The sequence below is a fragment of the Oncorhynchus keta genome, chromosome 19, assembly GCF_023373465.1.
Source record: "Oncorhynchus keta strain PuntledgeMale-10-30-2019 chromosome 19, Oket_V2, whole genome shotgun sequence".
NCBI lineage: Eukaryota > Metazoa > Chordata > Actinopteri > Salmoniformes > Salmonidae > Oncorhynchus > Oncorhynchus keta.
Window position 1 is genome coordinate 64327934 of NC_068439.1, and position 24710 is coordinate 64352643.

Genomic DNA, 24710 nt, shown 5'->3' on the forward strand with positions numbered 1-24710 from the left:
TATTGTATAACAATAACAGAGTTTGTGATGCAAACAGATACAATCAGGGGATGTGTGTTCCTCCTGCAGGCAAGGAGAAACTGAATTTGTCCCTAATGCCTCAAACAAGACAGTTCTGGTTGCTTTACTACACTCCAAATGACTTTCTCCTCATAAAACATGTCTAGAACAAACTAAACCCAAGTACATTTATCCCCGCAAAAGGTTATAAGAAACAACATTGAGTCAACCTAGCATCTTTTTAAAGAGAGAACAGCTATTGAGATAAATGTGTTCCTAGGGAAGGATTGTGAGCTATGTTCTTTCATTAGCAGACAGGAAAGACTCGTCGGCCCATTCAATCTCCGATGACTCATAGGTCTTATACTTCTAATCCAATCTGTGGCTGGAGAGGTGAGACAGAATGCTCAGGGACAATGTGTCAGCTTTGCATAACGCCTGCATGACCCCTTAACATAAACTTCAACCGAGGGTTTTAGAATCTCAAACGAAGCCTCTGAGTAAGGTTAAATGCATTTCAAAACGGCCTTGACTGTATAATGGAGTGTTGAGTGCAGAAAAACTAATTTGTTCCCTTTTCTTTGGAAATAAAAGATTCAGTGTTTGAAAATGTGAATGTCGTTATATTTTTCAGAAGTCTATTTTCACGTACTGGGTATTTTCTGGACTAATAAATAAGTTCTGATTCATACTTCAACCTTGATTATGAAATGCCCAGATCAGTACTGAAATGTCAGTGTTTTAGGGTACAGTCAGTAAGTCTTATATGTAAAGACGGAGAGTTGGGCATATCTGTTCTGCCACAAAATGGTACCCGCTCTTTGGCTATCCAGTATTAGTTGTTTTGCGAGGAGGAAATGCAGCTTGCTCCAGCTGAGATGGTGCCACAGTGAACCCTGCACCCAGATGCATTTACTTAGTAAACACCAGTGAATAAATTAACAGAGCCAATCGTCTTCCTGACAAAGACCTACACAGTTAACCCATGCATGAGCCTGACTGACAATCTGCCTTTCAAGCATGAACCCATAGAAGTACATTCATGACCCGTGCTGATCGATATGGCTTCATCTTGCTACATGACTCTCATGTCCTATAAAGAGCTCTATGAGCAGAGCGGCTGATTTTAAAAGAGTTGGCTCTGAGCATGAAGTTACTGGCTTATGGACCCAAGTGTATTTCCCCCGGCTGTGCTGACAACAAACTCATAACCATCTGAATTACTATTACACAGATGTCACGCCAGATTCCCAAAACATTCCCATAATATTACATTACTGCACCACATTACTCATATTTAACACCCTGGGACATTATTAGATGTGTTGCATCGCAATTCCATCAAATACTATGCTGATGTAGCCTTTTCGTTTTGAAGGGTGAAGAATTGAAAAATAGTGTGTGTCCCAGACAGCAATCAGGGTCAGGTCCAAATCACTGATCCGCTCAGGAGTCAACCCCTTCACGTCTCTGGTAATGTTGATGGACTCACTGTTGTAAAACTTCATTTGGCCACGTCACCAGTAAATCTTCACTGGCTCTCCTCATTCTGTGTACCTGACTGATATCCAGTCTTACTGACACATCAGAGCCTATACTGGCCCATAATGCCTCATATCTAATCTAGCGCTCTAAAGTCACCAGATGGGAGCTTTCACACTGGCAGTGATTCTAACCACTTGTAAGCTGAAAGAGTTCATATGTAAAAGGGAAGAGGGTTGGGCACCCTGTAGAGCAGAGTGGCAATGTGCATGTCAATGGGCATAAAGTACAAATTATACAGATAAGAGGCAGTGATGTCACAGGGACAGGGGGAATGTCATGGCTAGACCCCCCAGTAGACAGAAGGGGTTGGTCTGATGGTGATCGGGTTGGTCTGATGGTCAGGACATTTACTATGACCGGAGACTTTGTAGACAGACCGGTAGGGGCCTCACCTTGAGGTCGTGCTGGCGGGTCTCCTCCAGGTCCTGCATGGCGCAGCAGTGGGCCTCCTGTAGGCTGTGCTCCCTGCGCTGGTGTTCCAGCTGCAGCTCCTGGAGCTGCTGGCTCAAGTGCTCCCGCTCCTGGCTGAACTGGGCCTGGAGCTGCTGCAGGGAGCTCTGCGACTGAGACAGCTGCATCTCCAGACTCTGCTTCAGCAACGAGATCTGATGAGAGGGAGGGAAGTAAAGGGAGAGAGAGCGAGAGAGAGAAGGACGAGAGAGAGATAAAGTAATGGGAGAGAGAGAAAGAGAGGAAATAGAGAAGAACAGAGTTTAGATCAGATTGTCTGTGTGTTATTAGTATCTCTCTTACAGATAGCTGTTTGTCTGTATACTTCATTAACATATGCCTACTTTGTTAACAACAAAAACAGATATAAATTTTTACCGGCAGTTATGACCTGAAGCAACACAACATTACATTTTTGTTAGAGGGTGCAACAAAATTACATTTTCCATTACGCCCTCAAAATCATTCTTTCAAAATGGTAGGCCTGGAGCAACTTTGGCTGCTTTGCAACCTTCGGTGACGTCCAATCAGTACTGTATTGTACATGTGATCAACATGACAGCTCAGTCATCCCACATGAATCAGCCATGGCTTCATTAGTACTTAGTATTATTACTGTGAATAATGAGACTGACTAGGCCCAGAGCAAGAGAGGAGTTTATGGGAAGAAGAGAACCACGGTGGTGACACCTCCATAAGTCACCCTGACTCTGGAGCAAAGCCTTTGAGAATGGAATCTCTGTCTGAATGCCCTCCTTCTCCCCACATGCATTGATTTCCAGCATCTGCGTAATGAAACATTTGGACTACAAACCGTACGAAGTGCATAGTACATTATCAAGCCAGAGGCAGATCAAAGACAAACTGTTATAATGCAGAGAGTGTATTAGTTTGCCTCTGGGCAGCAGAGGACACAGTGATACGGTGGGCATGTGGCAGACAGGCTGCAGTGATCTAAGTGGAGTCAGTGGACGTGTCTGTGGGTTCATGTCAGAGAAGGACTAGTGGGTTTTAGTGGTGATCAAGCCGTGAGTTGCTGTTGACAGTGCAAAGTCGGGCCATTGACAGAAGACATTCACACCTCCCATAGAATCAATACCCACACTGCCTTGGAGTGAACACGAGGTGACATACAGCGCCTGTAAGGCTGTAATGCTCACTCACTGGTGTGCCCAGAGTCATTATCAAAGTCGCCTCCTGCTGGGGAAAATGTTTGACTGCTATCTAAATGGCACCCCTCGTCATCCCTGATAAAATCACAACTCCTTGTGAAGAGGGATAAGAGGTTACTTTATGCCTTCCATTGGGACCTGAGCGCAAACAGCATCAAGCCGGAGACTTGATGACAGCTTTGCACACTCTTGGCATTCTCTCAACTAGCTTCACCTGGAATGCCAAGAGTGAACCCAGGTTTTCCTATACGATTTTGCCTGTGCTTAGCTCTATTCCGTTTCTTTTTATAATAAAAAAAAACCTCCCTAATCCTTGCTGATGACAAGCATACCCATAACATGATGCAGCCACCACCATGCTTGAAAATAATCAGTGGTAATCAACGATGTGTTCTGTTGGATTTGCCCAAAACATAAGCTTTGAATTCAGGACATAAAGTTATTTTCTTTGCCTCATTTTTGGCAGTTTTACTTTAGTGCCTTATTGCAAACAGGTTGCATGTTTTGGATTATTTTTTTGTTCTGTACAGGCTTCCTTATTTTCACTCTGTCAATAAGGTTAGTATTGTGGAGTAACAAACTACAATGTTGCTGATCCACCCCCTGATCCAGTTTTCTCCTATAATCTCTGTAACTGTTTTAAATTTACCATTGGCCTCATGGTGAAATCCCTGAGCAGTTTCCTTTCTCCCCGGCAACTGAGGTAGGAAGGGCACCTGTATCTTTGTAGTGACATGGTGTATTGATACAGAATCCAAAGTGTAATTAATAGCTTGCTCAAATGGATATTCAATGTCTGCTTTTTTTTAATGATTTTTTTTTACCCATTTAACAATAGGTGCCCTTCTTTGCGAGGCATTGGAAAACCTCTCTGGTCTTTGAGGTTGAATCTGTGTTCGAAATTCACTGCTCGACTGAGGGAACTTATAGATAATTGTATGTGTGGGATACGGAGATGAGGTACTCATTCAAAATCATGTTAAACACTATTATTGCACGCAGAGTGAGACTTGTTAAGCACATTTTTACTCCGAAACATAGTTAGGCTTGCCATAACAAAGGGGATAAATAGTTATTGACTCAAGACACTTCAGGTTTAGATTTTTTATTAATTTGTAAAAACATTTAAAAAAACATAATTCCACTTTGACATTATGGGGTATTGTGTGTAGGCCAGTGAGGGGAAAAATATACACATTTAATCCATTTTAAATGGATTAAAATTCAGGCTGTAACACAACGCAATATGGAAAAAGTAACAGAGTGTGAATACTTTCTGAAGGCACTGTAGTTATTATGGCACAGCAGAGAGAGCCGAGCAGGAGGTACAGTAAAATCACATGCCACTCAGAGAAGCTGTAATTCTGTCTCATCAAAATAAGAGAAATACACACCTTTCACAGGGTCAGGAAGATGAAAACAGTCCAGTGGGAAGTGCACCAGGAATCAGTTCCAGAGCATATACAGAATATACATGCTCAGAAGAGGGCAGACTCAGGTCATGAGTGTTTCATGCGTGTTGCCTGTGAACTGGATGGCGTTGCTTCACTGCTGTAGCAACCAGTCACAGTGGTTCTACAACAACTCTCTCTGTTTCGAGACAAGGAGTGAAGAGAGAAGCCAAACACACTTCGGTACATTCAGAAAGAACAGAGATTTCAAACCGAAATATAGCCCAGGTAAATAGCCCAGGTATATAGGTATATATAGGTATATAGCCCAGGTAAAATACTCTATCCATCCTGAAAAAAACACAACACTGCAAGTGTTGCCCACAATAAACCCTGACCTGCGTACAGCACACTGTAACAAAAGGAAAATGGACGTTCTGAGGTGAAACCAGTATCTTTAGTGCAAGCCAGAGCGAGTACACACAGCAGCATCATGCAAGCCACTCACACCAGTTAAATATACTGGTATTTGTTTGTGAATAAAGTACAGTGAGGGGGAAATAAAGAGGGTAAAGTAGAATATTAATGCAATTAGCAAGTTCAAGTACTTTAAACGTTTCAGTTTGAATTATATTTGGTCCATTCAGTCTCCTTCACAGGGCTGCCAGTGCCAGTTTGGGAAGATTTCAAATGCAATCATTTGAATAGATATCCAATAGAGGGGGTTAAAATGACAACCTCAAACTCACCATGTTGTGTCTTCATACACTACAGTCTCTCCTCTTTTGTGTAAGTGACAGTGCAGGCTATAACTGCAGTGGGAGTTACAGCTAAGGTAACAGAACAGGTTCCTCAGCAGTCTTTCATTGTGATGGCTACCTGCATAAGGCGAGGCCCTGAGCACTCTCCACTCGTCTATTCATGGACATTAAGGAAGTGGATGATTTAATATTATATGATTTAATATGACATACACTTCCAAATGGATGTTTCATGATATGATGGGTTAAGTGGTGAACATTTACGACCAATGTTATTGACCTTAAGGTATATTAAATCCCTATAGAAATCTCAGCCAAACCTTAGCACTGATGATAATAGTGGACAGATGTAGAAATGATAGATTCCTCTCATTGTCCAGTTAACCAGGAGCCCAGCCCAGTGTGTATATCACAACACCCAGTTGGTGCAGCAGGGTGAGGGTGGACTGTCTCTTACCTGCTCCAGTAGGTCCTCCACCTTCCTCTGCCAGCTCTCGCGGGCACTACCCAGCTCCTGCTCCTTGTTCTGGGCCAGCTGGATGAGGGCTGCCCTCTTGTCATCCTCATGATCCTCCCTTAGCTCCTCACGCAGCTTCTTACACTCCTGTCTGTGGACACACACACACACACACACACACACACACACACACACACACACACACACACACACACACACACACACACACACACACACACACACACACACACACACACACACACACACACACACACACACACACACACCAAATGCATACAATTTCCATTAAATAAAATAAACACAAGATAATGATGACTATCCAGGGCTCAGCAGATCAAAATAATGTCAGTTTGACTCCGAAAGCAAAACCTTCTGGAAATAACTTAATGGAGTAGTAATATATTCCCAAAAAGTGAAGCTGCTGCAAATCATATAGAACAGCGGTCTGTTTACAGTAACGTGAGGTCAACGTATTCCGGTGAACATCATGCTAGTCATGCGTGCAAGAGCACATGCTTGAAAAGCCCCCTCTGTAAATATTTCATCTGTGGAATGTTATAAGACCCTTTCACAAACTCCACTTCTCAATGGAATGAGCGACGCAGCACAGCCAAGACATTTGTTAGCAGCAAAAAGAAAATAGAGAAAAATCTGCCACTACGTGCATATTTAATAAACATAATCCATTTGCACTCATCTCCAGAGCACACTGTGCGTACAGTGAACATTAGAGACAAGAGAGACGGGGGGCCGACTGACAGTGAACATTAGAGAGAAGAGAGACGGGGGGCCGACTAACAGTGAACATTAGAGAGAAGAGAGACGGGGGGCTGACTAACAGTGAACATTAGAGAGAAGAGACGGGGGGCTGACTAACAGTGAACATTAGAGAGAAGAGACGGGGGGCTGACTAACACTGAACATTAGAGAGAAGAGAGACGGGGGCCGACTAACACTGAACATTAGAGAGAAGAGACGGGGGGCTGACTAACACTGAACATTAGAGAGAAGAGAGACGGGGGCCGACTAACAGTGAACATTAGAGAGAAGAGACGGGGGCCGACTAACAGTGAACATTAGAGAGGAGAGAGACGGGGGCCGACTAACAGTGAACATTAGAGAGAGAAGAGAACATTAGACGGGGGCCGACTAACAGTGAGGAGAGAGACGGGGGCTGAACATTAGAGAGAAGAGACTGACTAACACTGAACATTAGAGAGAAGAGAGACGGGGGCCGACTAACACTGAACATTAGAGAAGAGAGACGGGGGCCGACTAACAGTGAGGAGAGAGACGGGGGAGAAGAGACCGACTAACAGTGAACATTAGAGAGGAGAGAGACGGGGGGCGACTAACACTGAACATTAGAGAGAAGAGAGACGGGGGCCGACTAACACTGAACATTAGAGAGAAGAGAGACGGGGGCCGACTAACACTGAACATTAGAGAGAAGAGAGACTGGGTGCCAACTAACAGTGAACATTAGAGAGAAGAGAGACGGGGGAGAGAAGAGAGACCGACTAACAGTGAACATTAGATAGAAGAGACGGGGGCTGACTAACACTGAACATTAGAGAGAAGAGAGACGGGGCCGGGGGCCACTAACAGTGAACATTAGAGAGAAGAGACGGGGGGCTGACTAACACTGAACATTAGAGAGAAGAGAGACGGGGCCGACTAACAGTGAGGAGAGAGACGGGGGCCGACTAACAGTGAACATTAGAGAGGAGAGAGACGGGGGCCGACTAACAGTGAACATTAGAGAGAAGAGAGACGGGGGCCGACTAACAGTGAGGAGAGAGACGGGGGGCTGACTAACACTGAACATTAGAGAGAAGAGAGACGGGGGCCGACTAACAGTGAGGAGAGAGACGGGGCCGACTAACAGTTAACATTAGAGAGGAGAGAGACGGGGGCCGACTAACAGTGAACATTAGAGAGGAGAGAGACGGGGGCCGACTAACAGTGAACATTAGAGAGAAGAGAGACGGGGGGCCAACTAACAGTGAACATTAGAGAGAAGAGAGACGGGGGCCGACTAACAGTGAACATTAGAGAGAAGAGAGACGGGGGCCAACTAACAGTGAACATTAGAGAGAAGAGAGACGGGGGCCGACTAACAGTGAACATTAGAGAGAAGAGAGACGGGGGCCGACTAACAGTGAACATTAGAGAGAAGAGAGACGGGGGCCGACTAACAGTGAACATTAGAGAGGAGAGAGACGGGGGCCGACTAACAGTGAACATTAGAGAGGAGAGAGACGGGGGCCGACTAACAGTGAACATTAGAGAGGAGAGAGACGGGGCCGACTAACAGTGAACATTAGATAGAAGAGAAGAGAGAACATTAGATAGCCAACTAACAGTGAACATTAGATAGAAGAGAGTCGGGGGCCGACTAACAGTGAACATTAGAGAGGAGAGAGTGAACGGGGGCCAACTAACAGTGAACATTAGATAGAAGAGAGTGTTGCTCAGGGATGCCAGGATATGCTAAATTGGTGAACATTAGAAATAATTCAAGAGAGATGCGGGGGCCAAGGTTTCAGGCTTGTTTCTTCCCAACAGTGAACATTAGATACAGAGAAGAGAGACGGGGCTAATATTCTTTTCCTATTGAACTAACAGTGAACATTAGATAGAAAATAGAAACTTATTTTGAGACAAAATTTAGGGGCTTTTTAGATTCCTTTCTCTGCATGTTGAACTAACAGTGAACATTAGAGGAGGAGAGAGACGGGGGACCGACTAACAGTGAACATTAGAGAGGAGATGGTGGAAAAAATATTTTGATGTGGATCGCCATCCTCAAACAATCGCATGGCATGCTTTCGCTGTAAAGCCTATTGTAAATCAGACAGTGCGGTTAGATTAACAAGAATTTAAGCTTAAAAATGATAAGACACTTGTATATTCCTAAATGTTTAATATCCATAATTTTAATGATTATTTATTTGAATTGTGCGCCCTCCAGTTTCACCGGAAGTTGTCCCGCTAGCGGGGCCCCTAGCCTTAACAGCTCAACATTATGTCCTGTATTTGCTGAACATTTCCAGCACACCGCTGGCTGTCAGAGCTCTGGAGGTGTTCCGAGTCCACATCCTCGGGAACAGAGCAGAGCGTACGTCTGTGTAGAATTCCCCACGGCGTCATGCAGACATCTCCCACCTCACCATCTCAGTGCTATCCAATGCCCACATGTTTAAAGGCGCTGCAAATACCTTTTAGTAGGAGTGTGGACTGCATGTTAATTGTTATTTATCAGAGAATGACGTTGTTAAGGGCAGGACGCCACCAGTGTTTTTGTCCCTCCTAACACCAGATGAGCATCAGGGTGAGTGAGTGCTATGACGCACCACACCGGTTTATCCCACTGACACTTCTGCAAGGACATGTGTTGATCCTCATCGCTTCAGAAAAACACAGACACGCAGCTCTCAGGGCCTTTATATTGTAAAGAGCCTCACATTCATATTCATAACCCAGCCCCGAATCCCCAATCTGGCTAATTACCTAGGAGGTAACTCTGCACCTGGTGTGCAGAGGAGATGGGAAGGAAGAAGTGGTGAGAATGTAGAGAAGACAGAGAGGATGGAGGAGTGTAGGCAGTAGGGGATAATGGAAGAAGGACAGTGGAGCATGTAGAGGGAGGAGAATGGGAGGGTATAGCGAGAATGGAGGAATTACGTCAGTGTGACATTCCCATTGAGATCCAAGCTTTCACTCTGAACACCAAAAAGATCACAGGCAGTCAGTCACAAATGGACTCCATCCAGTGGCGTAGTGCAGTTTCACAGGGACGGTTTTGACCGTCTCCACGGTAGCTCCGTTGACGAGGATGGGGGCATGCCTAGCCTGGTTCCTCCTGAAGTCCACAATCAGCTCGTTTGTTTGGCAGACGTTGAGGGAGAGGTTTGTTTACCTGGCACCACGCCGTCAGAGTGCAGACCTCCTTGTCATTGTCGGTAATCAGGCATACTGCTCTCGTGTTGTCAGTGAAATGTATAATTGAGTTGGAACTGTGCAAGGCCATGCATCTCTGGGTATACAAGGAGTACAGGAGGGGACTGAGGACGCACCCTTGTAGGGCCCCTGTGTTAAGGACCAGTCTGCAGGAGGTGTTGCTGCCTACCTTCAACACCTGGGGACGGCCCGTCAAAAAGCATCCTCAAAGTATGCATTCCTTTTGTCCTGGTGCGTGAGGGTAGTATCCAGTGCAATGGTGATTGGTGTCTGCTTGGGGCAGGATGTGCACCAGCCATGGTGATAATCCCCGAGAACTCTCTCGGGAAGATAAAAAGAGTGACATTTGATGACCAACTATTCGAAGTCTGGAGAGCAGAACCTTTGAAGTTCCTGTACATTGCGCCAATCGCAATACTTGTTACTGGTCATGAAGTAGACACCACCGCCTTTGTTCTTGCCAGAGAGAACCCACTTCCTATCTGCTCGATGAACTGTAAAACTCGCTGGTTGAATATAATCCATTTGAATGTCGGATGAAAACCAAGTCTCAGAAAAACTGAATAAGTATGTTGCAGAATCTGATGTCCGTCTGGAAGAAGATCCTCGTTCTGAGTTTGTCAAGCTAATTCACTAATGAGTAGCATACAATGTAATGGAGGACGGGTCGCCCGGCATCTCAATCGCACTAAGAGAACACACTAGAACACACTAGAAAAAGTAGAAACCTGCAACGTTTTCTAGGAGCTCGCGGTGAGGCTACCATGTTCATTCAGCATCATCATCCTTTATAATTGTGAGAGAAATTGAACTAGTTAGTTGCTAGCTAGTTAGTTATACACCATGACCTGTTAGTTATACACACTGACCTGTTCACCAAACATGATACCTTGTCCCGGACCGGCTGTTTTCATCCCTCTCTCTCCCCCTCTACTGCACCTGCTGTCTCGGCCTTTGAATGCTCAGCTATGAAAAGCCAACTGACATTTACTCCTGAGGTGCTGGTAATCTATGAACGTTTGATCTGTCTTAATGGCCATGTACTCTTATAATCTCCACTTGGCACAGTCAGAAAAAGACTGGCCACCCCTCAGAGCCTGGTTCCTCTAGGTTTTTCACTAGGTTCCTGCCTTTCCACCATAATTTGCAAATAATTTCATTAAAAATCCTACAATGTGATTTTTTTTCTCATTTTGTCTGTCATAGTTGAAGTGTACATATGATGAAAATTACAGGCCTCTCTCATCTTTTTAAGTGGGAGAACATGCACTGTACCTAACCATAAACGTCAATGCCTTTCTTAAAATCAATACACAGAAGTATATATTTTTAAACCTGTATATTTAGTTAAAAGAAATTCATGTTAGAAATTCATGTTAGCAGGCAATATTAAACTAGGGAAATTGTGTCACTTCACTGGCTCGTTGCGAACTAATTTGCCAGAATTTTACGCAATTATGACATAACATTGAAGGTTGTGCAATGTAACAGCAATATTTAGACTTATGGATGCCACCCCTTAGATAAAATACGGAACGGTTCTGCATTTCACCAAAAGAATAAACGTTTTGTTTTCGAAATGATAGTTTCTGGATTTTACCATATTAATGACTATGATTAAGTCTATGATTTGATAGAGCAGTCTGACTGAGCGTGGTAGGCAGCAGCAGGCTCGTAAGCATTCATTCAAACAGCACTTTACTGCATTTGCCAGCAGCTGTTTATGACTTCAAGCCTATCAACTCCCGAGATTAGGCTGGCAATACCAAAGTACCTATTAGAACATCCAATAGTCAAAGGTATATGAAATACAAATGTTATGGAGAGAAATAGTCCTATAATAACTAACTACAACCTAAAACTTCTTACCTGGGAATATTGAAGACTCATGTTAAAAGGAACCACCAGATTTCATATGTTAGCTTTTTTTACATGGCACATATTGCACTTTTACTTTCTTCTCCAACACTTTGTTTTTGCATTATTTACATTTGCATTATTTCTTTCTTTCATTATTTATTTGAGACTAAATTTATTTTATTGATGTATTATATTAAGTTAAAATAAAAGTGTTCATTCAGTATTGTTGTAATTGTCATTATTACAAATATATATTTATAAAAAAAATTCAAAAAAAATATATATAAAGATATTATTTATTTTTCTTAAATTCACACACAACATTTAAAAAAAAGTTTAAATGTTAAAAATGGCTGATTAATCGGTATTGGCTTTTTTGGTCCTCCAATAATCGGTATTGGCGTTGAAAAATCATAATTGGGGGGATGGTAGGGGACGCCATGTGCGACTGACGTGTTTTCCGTTTGCTCCCGTGGTATTCTTAAAGTTTATGTGAATTCAGCAGCAGAACCGTATTTATTTTCAAATATTAATTTGGTGATCCCTTTCCGTAAAAAACAAGACTACTTTGCTTCCGAATGTCAGCATGTCGACCAAACATAAGGCCAAAAGCATGACTTTGAGAAAACCCGGCCTACAAGACCCGCTCTCATCACCGCCCTCTCCTGAGTCTGAGGGCCCGGGGCGCTGAAATGAGCATTCTCGAGGCCATCAAACTACTACGCTCTGAGATAGTTGAAATGAAAACACAGGTGGTTGCTACGATTGAGGCCAGAATACAGGAGGTTTCTGATACTTTAAAAGCAGATTTAACCATCCTGCGGCACGAGACTGTGCCAGCAATCACAATACTCAAAACAACAACTGCGTCACACACTACAACAATTGCGGCACTGGAGGCCTCCGCTATTAATGTCTCCGATTTAACTACATCCCTGGAGGCTGAAGTTAAACGCCTAGCTGCAGATTTGAAAAAGGTGAAGGAGAGCTGCGTGAGTCTAGAGGGATTCTCTCGCCGAAATAATCTGAGACTTGAATTGGTCCCAGAGTCCGCCGAAATGCATCGCGCCACGGATTTTGTTTCGGGGCTGCTGAAGGATGTTCTTGCCTTAGATGAAAAGCCCCTGATTGATCGAGCCCATCGGTCGCTGCGCCCAAAGCCCCGGGATGGGGAGAGGCCCCGTGACATAATTCTTCGAGTGCACTTTTTTTCATGAGAAGATGGAGATCCTCCGACGAGCCCGCAATACCACTCTGAGCTTTCAAGGACAGAGCTTTTCCATCTACCAGGACTACTCCCCCACTGTTTCCAGGCAGCGCGCAGCTTTCGGACAGGCCAAACGAGTACTTCGGGACCATCCAAGTGTGAAGTATGGACTGCGATTCCCGGCCCGTTTATGGATATCTAACGAGGGTAAAGACTACACATTTGAATCTCCGGATGAGGCTATGGCTCACATTCAACGTCACATCAAGAAGTCTTGAATATGCTCACAGTTCAGCAACTGTTGCTTGCGTACTGTGGATAGTAAGTAACCCACTTGTGGTACAATTATGCTTAGACATAACAGGCTAGTCTTGTATAGTTGGTGAAACTATTCAGGCTTATTTGAGGTGATCTAATGTTTTGATCGTCTAGTGTGCGTGCCTTATCTCGCTCACCTATTTAGTTTGTTTACACATTGTCTCGGTGACTCAAAATATTTTTGGTTATTTGTTTACTGCATCCGTTTGCATTGACCCAGTTAACAGTAAATGTCTCCCGAGGCTACACGGTTTTTGGGGCCTCACTTTAATTTTAAAAGTTTTGAGCATCATTAATACCCAGCAAACGTTCAGCGTTGCGCACACGTAGTTTTTTGGTATTGGTTGTAAGCTGTCTCAGCTTCAACTACTATTATAATTACTATTATTTTTGATTGTCTTACTACGATTTCCTTACTTCAAATTAGATTTTTGGCTGAGAGCCTTTATACATTTGATGTATTTTCCCTCTCAATGCATGTTATAAGACTGGGAATACAATTATATACATCTACAAGTGGTGCTTTTGTCATTCCGTTTGCACAAGGGATTCGCCTTTTTTTTATTTGAAAAAATACATACAAATCTTTCTTTTTGCTGCTTTATCCACTAACAAAACGCAACTTTAAAGAGCGGGACTGTGGGTTTAGGTTTAAGATTGCACTCTCACAGATATACTGTGCGAAGAGAACATGTTCTATTTAGGCTTGTACCTCGTTTGGGGAGGTATTGTTTGGGATGGGGGGGGGGGTGGGGGGCAGTTTGAATTATTCAGTTCTAATGTTGTCATTCTGTCTTTTTAGTTTTTTTTATCTGTTTTTTTCTTTACTTTTTCCAAACATTTACCACCGTACATTATTACTCTGAGACAAGTTATTCTGGGGGTTTTGGGCGCTCATTGCTTTTCCATTCTATGCTCTAATGACAGGGTTGAATAACGGGAATGCCCAGAGGGGCCGAAATAATACGATCAAGTACATTTCTTGGAATACCAAAGGGGTTAACAACCCGGTGAAGCGTAAGAGGGTGTTGACACACTTAAAGGGTTTGAATGCAAATATTGCATTTCTACAAGAGACTCACTTGAGGACTGGTGAGCATTTTAGGATGCGTAAGGACTGGGTTGGTCAAGTGTTCCACTCGAACTTTCATAGTAAATCAAGAGGTGCTGCTATTCTGGTTGATAAAGCTACTCCCTTTGTAGCTTCTGAGGTTATTGCTGATCCTAAGGGACGATACGTCATAGTAACCGGTGAACTGTTTTCTAACCCTCTTGTTTTGGCTAGTGTTTATGCTCCCAATTGGGATGACACAAGTTTAATTTCTTCCTTTCTGTCTACTATTCCCAATTTAGATTCTCATTTGTTGATTTTAGGGGGATTTCAACTGTAAAATGTCCCCAGTTCTTGACGTCCTCACAAACAAATACAGGCCCATCTAAATGTGCCCTACTTATTCAATCCTTTCTTCAGAAATATGCTATGTTTGAGGCCTGGCGTTTCCTACATCCTACAGATAGACAATATTCCTTTTATTCTCATGTTCATCAAACATACTCCCGGATTGATTACTTCTTTTTGGACAAAAAACTTCTGCCTAACCTTCGGCAGTGTACTTACAAGAGTATTGTTATCTCTGACCATTCACCATTAGTGCTTGAACTAGAGTTTCCCCAGCGACCTCCTATGTGTTATCAATGGCGTCTCAACCCCATTTTACTCTCAGATAAGGTGTTTGTCAATTTCATCTCTTCTGAAATCACCTTATTCCTAGAAACTAATTCAACACCAGGTATGTCCTGCTCTACCATATGGGAGTCTCTCAAAGCATACCTACGTGGCCAAATTATTTCTTATACAGCCAACCAAAACAGAGTTCGCTCCCAGCGACTTCGGGACCTGAGCGAGTCCATAGCCACACTGGATGAGAAGTATGTCCTTCCTCTGATCTGCATAAAGAGCGCCAACTACTCCAATCTGAATTTGATGAGCTTTCTACCAGGCAAGCTGAACAGTTACTCTTGCGGGCTCGATACAAAGTCTATGAACAAGGCGACAAGGCCAGTAAACTCCTTGCGCATCAGATCCGTAAATCTGAGGCCTCACGTTTAATCCCACAAACAAGGACCCCGTCTGGTGCCACCACAGTTATACATAAAGAGATCAATAATCAATTTAAACAATTTTACTCTGCGCTATACACCTCTGAATCCCGGAGGTGGTGGTCTCACTTGATGCCGAAAAAGCGTTTGACCGCGTTGACTGGGATTACCTAACAGCTGCCCTTTATAGATTTGGCTTTGGCCCCAAATTCATTGCGTGGATAAAGATTCTTTATTTTTCCCCCATGGCTTCGGTACGGACTAATAACTTGTCCTCTGACTATTTTCCCTTGCACCGCGGATCCAGACAGGGTTGCCCACTCTCCCCCTTGTTGTTTGCTTTGGCAATCGAGCCTCTCACCATTGCACTACGCTCTAATGATGCCATTCACGGCATAATCAGGGCGGGCTGGGAGCAGAAAGTCTCGCTATATGCTGACGACCTCCTTTTGTTTATCTCCAACCCCGATACCTCATTGCCACGTGCCCTATCTGTTCTTAAAAAGTTTGGATCAATCTCAGGGTACAATCTGAATCTAGGCAAGAGTGAGCTTTTTCCAGTAAACAAGGCTGCTTTAAAGTGCTCTTTTACAAGTTCTCAGTTTAGGATTGTCCGGGATCAATTCACTTACTTGGGAGTAAAAGTGACAAGGAAATATTCACATTTGTTTCAGGAAAACTTTGTTGCTCTAGCAGACAGATTGAAACAATCTTTTACTTTTTGGAATTCGCTACCCCTTTCTCTTATCGGAAGGGTTAATTAAATTTTTATATTTATTTCAATGTTTACCCATTTTTATTCCAAAATCTTTTTTTATTTCACTGGATCAAACATTCATGCATTTTATTTGGGATGGCAAGGTACCACGGATTGGTAGAAAACATTTACAGAAGCCTAGGTCATTGGGGGGTTTAGCTCTACCAAATTTTCAGACATACTACTGGGCTGCATATTTCAGAGCCGTTCTGTACTGGCTGCAGACTGATCCTACTGGCCCTAGACCACTCTGGGTCCAGATGGAGTCTGAATCGTGTAAACCTGCAGCACTTTCCTCTGTGCTGTGCTCGTCTCTCCCAGTGTCCCTAGGCAAAAGGTGTGTCAACCCAATTGTAAAGCAGTCTCTTAAAATTTGGAATCAGTTCCGTTTAGCCTTTAACTTTAACCTCCGAGGCTTTTCTCTATCAGGCCCAATCAATCAGAACATTTTATTTCCTCCATCTTTGAATGATGGGGCTTTTGGCATTTGGCACTCACTAGGCCTCTCCTCGCTAGCCCAATTATTCTTTGATGATACATTTGCCTCTTTTTCTCAGCTGCAGGAAAAGTTCAATCTCCCCCAATCCCACTTTTTCCGCTATCTCCAGACTAGAAACTTTGTCAGGGCTAACACACCTGGATTTCCCAATAGGCCTGCGAATACAGCTATAGAGAGCATCTTGGAGCTGAACAAGCTTCCTAGGGGCGCAATTTCAGATGTATATGCAATCATTCATGACTTACAGAACCCTTCTTTGGTGCCTTTAAAGACTCGATGGGAAAAGGATTTGTGGGAGGAACTTGGGGAAGACGCCTGGGAATCTGTGCTGCACAGGGTGCACTCGTCCTCTTTTAGCACTAGACACAGCCTCATTCAATTCAAGGTGGTTCACCGTATCCACTGGTCGGGGGCCAAACTTGGAAGAATATTCTCTGATTTTGATCCTACCTGTGTCAGATGTAAAGTGGAACCAGCCACACTGTTGCATATGTTTTGGGGCTGTCATAAACTGTCAGGTTTCTGGGAATTAATATTTAAATGTTTCTCTGATATATATGACACTGTTATAGATCCGTCTCCCCTTACAGCCCTTTTTGGAGTACTGCCCATGGGTACCCCCCTATCAAGAATCCAGTCGGACACTGTTGCTTATACAACTCTTTTTGCTAGACGGCTAATACTACAGAACTGGAAGATGGCAGCTCCCCCATCTTATAAATATTGGGTGAGGGATGTGTTGTGCTCTCTGAAACTAGAAAAAATCTATATAATCTAAATTCAATTCACGTGGGAACACCAAACTGTTTAATGAGGCTTGGGCTCCATTCCGGTCTTACTTTAAACAGTCCATCCTCTGATGGCATTCCAATTAATACTAAAATAAGTCTGTGACTTAAGGGTTGGAGGAGCCTCTCTCTGTGTTTTTGCTGGGGGGGGCATTAAGGTCCATGTGCTTATTGATTGTGATCCGCAGATGCCTTGTTCATCTTGCTCGGGCAGAGACTGAAGTGTGAGCTTGTTTTTCCCAGTTATTTTTACACTTTGTTCACGCCTACATGAATAATCATATAATTTTTTTTATTTTAAAGCATTGTAAAAAAAAACTGTCCAGTGGATGGTCGGTCTGTGGCCATGACTCTCTGTGAGTGGTTGCATTTCTCCACCCTTATCCCTTGACTGTTTACAGGAACAATGGTGAGGTGTTTGCTCTGTCCCTGTACTATAGATTGCCATTTAACCTCTGTAGCCTTCTGCCTGGTGTGTTTAACTTGTCTAAAGTATGGTATCTTTAAAGCTATTTTTTTATTTGTATTTTTTTTCTTTTTTTTTTTTTCTAGTTGAGTATATTACTTATATTGCTTTGTCTTGTCTATGTGTGTGTGTGTGTGTGAAACTTAATAAACAGAGTTAAAAAAAAAAAAAATCATAATTGGTCGACCTCTAATTAATATGCATTATTGGTAGTTTTTTTTTAAAGTTTGAAATTGGGATCCTTTGCTCTGGACATGTCACGCCCTGACAATAGTTTGCTTTGTATGTTTTTAGGTTTTGTTTGGTCAGGGTGTGATCTGAGTGGGCATTCTATGTTGGATGTCTAGTTTGTCTGTTTCTGTGTTTGGCCTGATATGGTTCTCAATCAGAGGCAGGTGTTAGTCGTTGTCTCTGATTGGGATTTTGTCATTGTGGGTTGTGGGTGATTGTCTATGTTAGTTGCTTGTGTCAGCACATTTGGTATATAGCTTCACAGTCATTGTTCATTTATTGTTTTGTTCAGTTTACTTCGTGTTTTCGTCATCCATTAAAATGATGCATTCACACCACGCTGCGCTTTGGTCCGCTTCTTACGACGATCGTGACAGGACAAGGGAATTTCCAGGCATATAGGCGACATGAAATTACTAGTATTGAAAGTATTTAGAAAATTCTCCACATTTATATTTTCCTATAAAAATTCCCCTAAATGTACATAAACTCAAATAATCCAACACATTTTTTTTTTCAACTATAAAAATGTTGTTTCCCTGCTGGACAAGGATTAGCCTGACTTTCAAGAATCCCTGAGCTAATTTCCTGTAATTCTACATATTTTGCCATGAGGCTGAGAGACATTGTTGCAGTTTTCAAGCTAATTTCCTGTAATTCCACCCCAAAAATGCATGGCTTATGACATGTTCATGAGCTCTCTGGGTGGCCTGACCTTCAGGGGGACCCTAACCCAACAACAAAGCGCGTGAGCCCCCCCGCCTTGCAGGGTCTTCGGGGATGTGTGCTACGTCAGTGACTCCATCAACTGACTGTCTAAACAGCAATATCATTTCTTCCGCCCACATCTGGGGCACACCAACGCCAATAACTGCATCTCTCACAAAGCTTTCATTTGACTGAGGTAAATCTCAATTGATAGAAACTGACTGTGGATGTTCATTATACCCAGTTCTGACATCACCGCAATGAAACACACAGTAGCGAAGCTCCCTGTTCTATTCTAGCCGTCTGGAATGGTGGACCTTAAAGGACCATCTCTCCCAGAACATACACAGAGCCAGACCAGCTCTGTTCAATAATTTTCCGTCTGTGACGCTACGTGTGTGTGTGTATTCTCCATGTCTTCTCTGTGCAGGTGTGCGTGGCGGCTGTCATAGACGCTGCGGTGTGGTCGGGTGGTGCCGCCCATCTGCATTGTCCCTCTTGCTAATGCCGTTCATGTTCAAGCCCACCATTACATAAGGTAAACAGAGAGAGGAGGCTTTAAATGTGGGTATTTCTGCTGCTGTATCTCGCTCCACATCACCAGCAGGAGGAGAGATGTGTCTGACAGTCCGTCACAGGACATGAAAGAGAGGTGCTCCTTAGCACCTCCTCCTACTGAGAAGGGCCTAGAACAGAGGAGGAAGGAGGAAAATGGGAATATCTCTCCCTCTGCCTTCACCTCTCTCTCTCCCTGAGTGGCATGTTGGCTCGAGTCCGACATGGCAGAAGTACAATCAGAACCGCCGGGGGTTGTGTTTTGCATTATGCTTTACTAGTGAAAAAGCAGTCTTCAATTTAGTTTGAATTACTATCTCACTTAATAAAAACCCTAAATGCTGTCAGAACTAAAGAGCATGTAAAATGCATAACTTACAAATTACAAAATGAAACGGAGCTGAAGGGGAATGCAACTGTGAAATATGCACATTGCGAGAGAGGAGGGTAAATGAGACCTAATTACAGTACACGAGATAAAGAGGAGGACAGGAGGAAACTTTGAGCTGATCTGGATGGTGTTATTGTAGAAGTCCATGTGTAGCAGAGCCTTCCTGGTAATCAGGCATCCCTAATGCTGTATTAACACATGTATTGACCCCAGCAAGGGAGAGAGACACTAATTGGACTCTGTCTGATGAGCTAGGATGAACTTCCTCCTCCTCCTCCTCATCTCCAGTGTCACATCTCTGAGCTGCAGTTCTGTTCACACTGTGATTCACATGTCCCTGATGCGCTGTGGTCGATTGAGATTCAAATGGCCCTTTATTGTGCCAACAAAAATGTTTTTACACTTGAAATTCATAAGCAGTGGCTTGTCACAGCCTTGTTGTCACTCGGGCTCAAATCCCTTGGTAAACAACCGCTTTTGCTTCAGACGAAAAACACATTTAGAGGTAGACGAGGGCAGCGGCTGAACAAATGTTGTGAAAAATGAAGGCCCATATTTTGGGGCAGTATAATTTCTCATCATCATCATCATAATCTCCTCCTCTTTCACTTGCACATAAACTCAATGTGTGACCTAGCTTGCTACAGTACTTACAAGTACAGCATTATTAGTGTTATTATTACTCTAATGATCTGTGTGGACGATGAGCCCTCTAAAGATCATTCCAATGGCCTTTTCAGTGGTCATAATCTGTGTTGCAGCACTGGCTCTTTTTTAAATGAAGCCGTCCATTCATAATCCTCTGAGCCAGGGAGAGAAGGACCTCCTGCTGGGGAGAGACCAGCCCTGGACTGGTATTATTAGTATGAAGCTGGATTCACTCTTTCACTTAACTTCTCCATCGCCATCCTTGGCACATGTCAACCAAATTAACCCCAGGGCCAAGGCAGACCCAAAAACAAGAAATGCATGTACGCACACACACACACACACACCACACACACCTTAACGTCTCGGTCCACTTGAGCTCCAGTTCCAGTGCAATCTTGTCCATCTTGAGCTTCTCGTCCTCTTTAATAGTGATGACTTTAGCCTCATGTTGCTTCTTCTGGGCCTCCATCTCTCCCTGAGACGGGGAAGGAGAAAGACAGAAAGACATGAATAAAGAGAGAAAGGGTTAATGATATTAACTCTCATGATAAGTAACACAATTGAGCATGAGATCTAACCCTGTATGGACAGGAGTCAACACACATTACTACCAATGAGGATCTTGGGGGCCTATGTGAACATGGGCGCTCTGTGCTCTGTGTGATAAGTCAGAGGAGAGGAAAAACAGCCTGGACCTACTACCATCAATGCCGCTCCAAAACTTCCCCTGACATTCATTCAGACTACAGCCTGCTTCATTACGCAGGACCAGAGCGAGGGAGCGAGAGAGGGAAGAGGAGAGAGGGGAGCCTCAGAAGGTCAATGGCATAATGAAGTGCCAATGCCACATGGGCTCCTTAAAGATGAGAACAAAATTTACAATCTGAGCCTGATTAGGTATGTCAACCCAAAGCTGCTGGAAAGCCTGCTCGGCATATGAAGAATTGGAATCTGGGACAAAGCTGCTGGAAAGCCTGCTCGGCATATGAAGAATTGGAATCTGGGACAAAGCTGCTGGAAAGCCTGCTCGGCATATGAAGAATTGGAATCTGGGACAAAGCTGCTGGAAAGCCTGCTTGGCATATGAAGAATTGGAATCTGGGACAAAGCTGCTGGAAAGCCTACTTGGCATATGAAGAATTGGAATCTGGGACAAAGCTGCTGGAAAGCCTGCTCGGCATATGAATAATTGGAATCTGAGACAAAGCTGCTGGAAAGCCTGCTCGGCATATGAAGAATTGGAATCTGGGACAAAGCTGCTGGAAAGCCTGCTCGGCATATGAAGAATTGGAATCTGGGACAAAGCTGCTGGAAAGCTTGCTCGGCATATGAAGAATTGGAATCTGGGACAAAGCTGCTGGAAAGCCTGCTCGGCATGTGAAGAATTGGAATCTGGGACAAAGCTGCTGGAAAGCCTGCTCGGCATATGAAGAATTGGAATCTGGGACAAAGCTGCTGGAAAGCCTGCTCGGCATATGAAGAATTGGAATCTGGGACAAAGCTGCTGGAAAATTGCCTGCTCGGCATATGAAGAATTGGAATCTGGGACAAAGCTGCTGGAAAGCCTGCTTGGCATATGAAGAATTGGAATCTGGGACAAAGCTGCTGGAAAGCCTACTTGGCATATGAAGAATTGGAATCTGGGACAAAGCTGCTGGAAAGCCTGTTCAGCATATGAAGAATTGGAATCTGGGACAAAGCTGCTGGAAAGCCTGCTTGGCATATGAAGAATTGGAATCTGGGACAAAGCTGATGGAAAGCCTGCTCGGCATATGAAGAATTGGAATCTGGGACAAAGCTGCTGGAAAGCCTGCTCGGCATATGAAGAATTGGAATCTGGGACAAAGCTGCTGGAAAGCCTACTTGGCATATGAAGAATTGGAATCTGGGACAAAGCTGCTGGAAAGCCTGCTTGGCATATGAATAATTTAAATCTGGGACAAAGCTGCTGGAAAGCCTTCTTGGCACATGAAGAATTGGAATCTGGGTCAAAGCGGGTGGACGTGATAGATTTAGTAAGGGAATAGACTCAAGGCTATTCAGTACAGATAAACTTTATTACCCCCATAAATAAGCTTAATACACAATCAATAAATACCCGGTCAGAAGAGGGAATGAGGAAGGAAAATCATTAGGGTGCCTGTTGGAGAATCCAATGGCTCCCTGATGAGGTAAACCCACCAAGGACCCATAAAAAATCTATTTGTGTGTGTTTGCGTGTACCTGCCTGTGTGTGTGTATGTGTGTGTGTGTGCGCTGTAACAGTGCTCTCACCTGCAGGGCGGTCAGCAGGTTGCTGGTCTCTCTCAGTCTGGCTCTGGTAGCGTCCAACTCCTCCACTAGTTTGTCCTGGGCCTCCTTCAGGTTGGAGATGTGTCCCTCTGCTGAACCCATGCCCTGCTCACCCTCCTTCACCAGCTCCTGCAGGAGCAACACCTGCACACAGGGGAGGGACAGGGAGGGAGGGAGAGCAGACCCACACTCAGCACAGAACAAGAATAAAGGCTAGAAGTCTATCATACACCACAGTACCCAGACAGGCTTTAAAAACAGCTGTAATAAAGTAGTCAAATATATTCCCTTTTGTAATAAATTACAATTGGGAATCTGCACTTGAAATGAGTCAAGACACACTCTACACATCAGCAGCTGTTCTCTAGAAGTCTGTCTCAGTGCTCAGAGAGGCATTAACATCTTAACCAGCTGTAATGAACTCCTAGACATTCCCTTCAGTAGAGTTGGGAAACTGCAAATGAGCAAAGACTGTTATTTTCCTTTCAAACCTGGTTTGTTTTCTGAGAATCGAAAGCGTCAAAATTCAAACACCACCAATTAGCACCAGTAATTCTAATTCTATGTGTCTGACCACAATACATGGTCAAAATGAATTGAGAAAGAGGAGAGATCTGATAGGTAGAGTGACTCATGACTGACCTCCTGATTGGCTTGTTCAAGTTTGGCGGCGAGCTCCTCCCTCAAGCTGTCCAGTTGTTGTCTGAGATGGTTCTTCTGCTCCACCAATGAGAGCCTCTCCCTCTCAAACTGCTGCTCCATTTCCTGTAGGCATACCACAAAGACTGTTATAATAATACCAGCACAATAACCATTACAGGGCTTACAATATTATAGGCTTTTTATGAATTGAAAATACTTAGTAGATATAATTGTGCTTTTAGAGGAAAATCAATGAGGAAAATCAATGCCAGTTTAAAGGGAATGAATAGTACATGAAAGGACAATAGTTGGCATTATTCACATGAACACACTAATAAAAAGAGTTTTGTCAGCATCGTTTTTACACAATCCGGTAATATGGATTCAGTGGAGCTCTTTGGAGGAGGGCTTGTATTGAGAGCTGTTATATTTAGGAGGTTGTGTGTGTGTGTGTGTGTGTGTGTGTGTGTTTAAATCACAAGTGACACATTACATGTGGTACCCCTGGGCAGGTGGTTAATATCCTGCTGGGAAAACAGATGACATGAGTGAGTTTATTATTTAAGCAACGTCAGGCCACTCAAGACAAGGATGTCTGCAAAGCAAATTAATGATGCAGTGTTGACTGATAAAAGTCATGTCACATTATGGAATTCCATTTGCAGGGAGGAAAGATTTTTCACTGTGACGGTGCGATATCACAGATCAAATGCAGCCTTCAGACATTTCTCGTATGGCATAGATCGCTAGTCTACCATTTCACTCTCATTGCAGGATATTTGTGCCAGTAGACGATACCAAAGTGACAATATAAATCAGTAGACATCACCATAGCAGGGACAGGCCAATGAGATGGAGGGAACGAGTGCCATTTTTTAGCACCAGGCATGGAAATGCCAAAAAGATGATTTTCTCATGAAATTCTCAACAGCTCTGCATCTCTTAACGTCAGTGCTGATTCAACTGTGGACAGGACATTGTTCAAACCCCTTCATATAGGCCTATCTTCTACGAAAACAGAAGTCTTTCATAAAAACATTATGACTAGTATATTACTCTTAAGAGTTTGTTCTTAACTGACTTGCCTAGTTAAATAAAAGTAAAATAAAATAAAATAAACTCTGAAAGGACGCCTTGGACCTAAATCAATGACTGCCAAATAAACACTAAATGCATTGAGCTGACTAGTGACAGACTACTATGTGAACCATGTCCACTCCAATATTAAGGTTCCTCTGATCCAGAAGGGGATTGACACAGCAGCATGGTTGCTTTCCAATGACCCAAAAAGGAATATAAAACAGACACTTCAAAGTGCAATCTCAAAAGGTATGAGCAGAAGACTGGTCAGCGCGATGGACTAAGTAAGGCTGAGTACTGCGCTGCACACTGTAGGCGCGTGTCTGGTAGGTTAAGGCTACATCGTTTAGCGTTTTCATCCTTCTCTGCACTCACATATGCAAATAGGAGCTCAACTATGTGTCG

At 43.5% G+C, this 24710-nt stretch overlaps 1 protein-coding gene across 11 annotated transcripts in view; it reads right to left on the reverse strand.

The window, feature by feature from the left end:
• LOC118398685 (protein FAM184A-like) overlaps positions 1-24710 on the reverse strand; it is a 120923-nt gene that overhangs the window by 37422 nt on the left and 58791 nt on the right. For all 11 annotated transcript variants that reach the window (XR_008071160.1, XM_052471010.1, XM_052471009.1 and 8 more), the window contains 5 exons: positions 23226-23348; positions 22566-22727; positions 20645-20766; positions 5777-5927; positions 1938-2150 (listed from right to left, as the gene is read on the reverse strand). Coding sequence is in view for 10 of the 11 variants with exons in the window: in XM_052471010.1 (XP_052326970.1) it covers positions 1938-2150; positions 5777-5927; positions 20645-20766; positions 22566-22727; positions 23226-23348 (771 nt within the window). In the remaining variant the exon portion in view is untranslated. The remainder of the gene's footprint in view (positions 1-1937; positions 2151-5776; positions 5928-20644; positions 20767-22565; positions 22728-23225; positions 23349-24710) is intronic.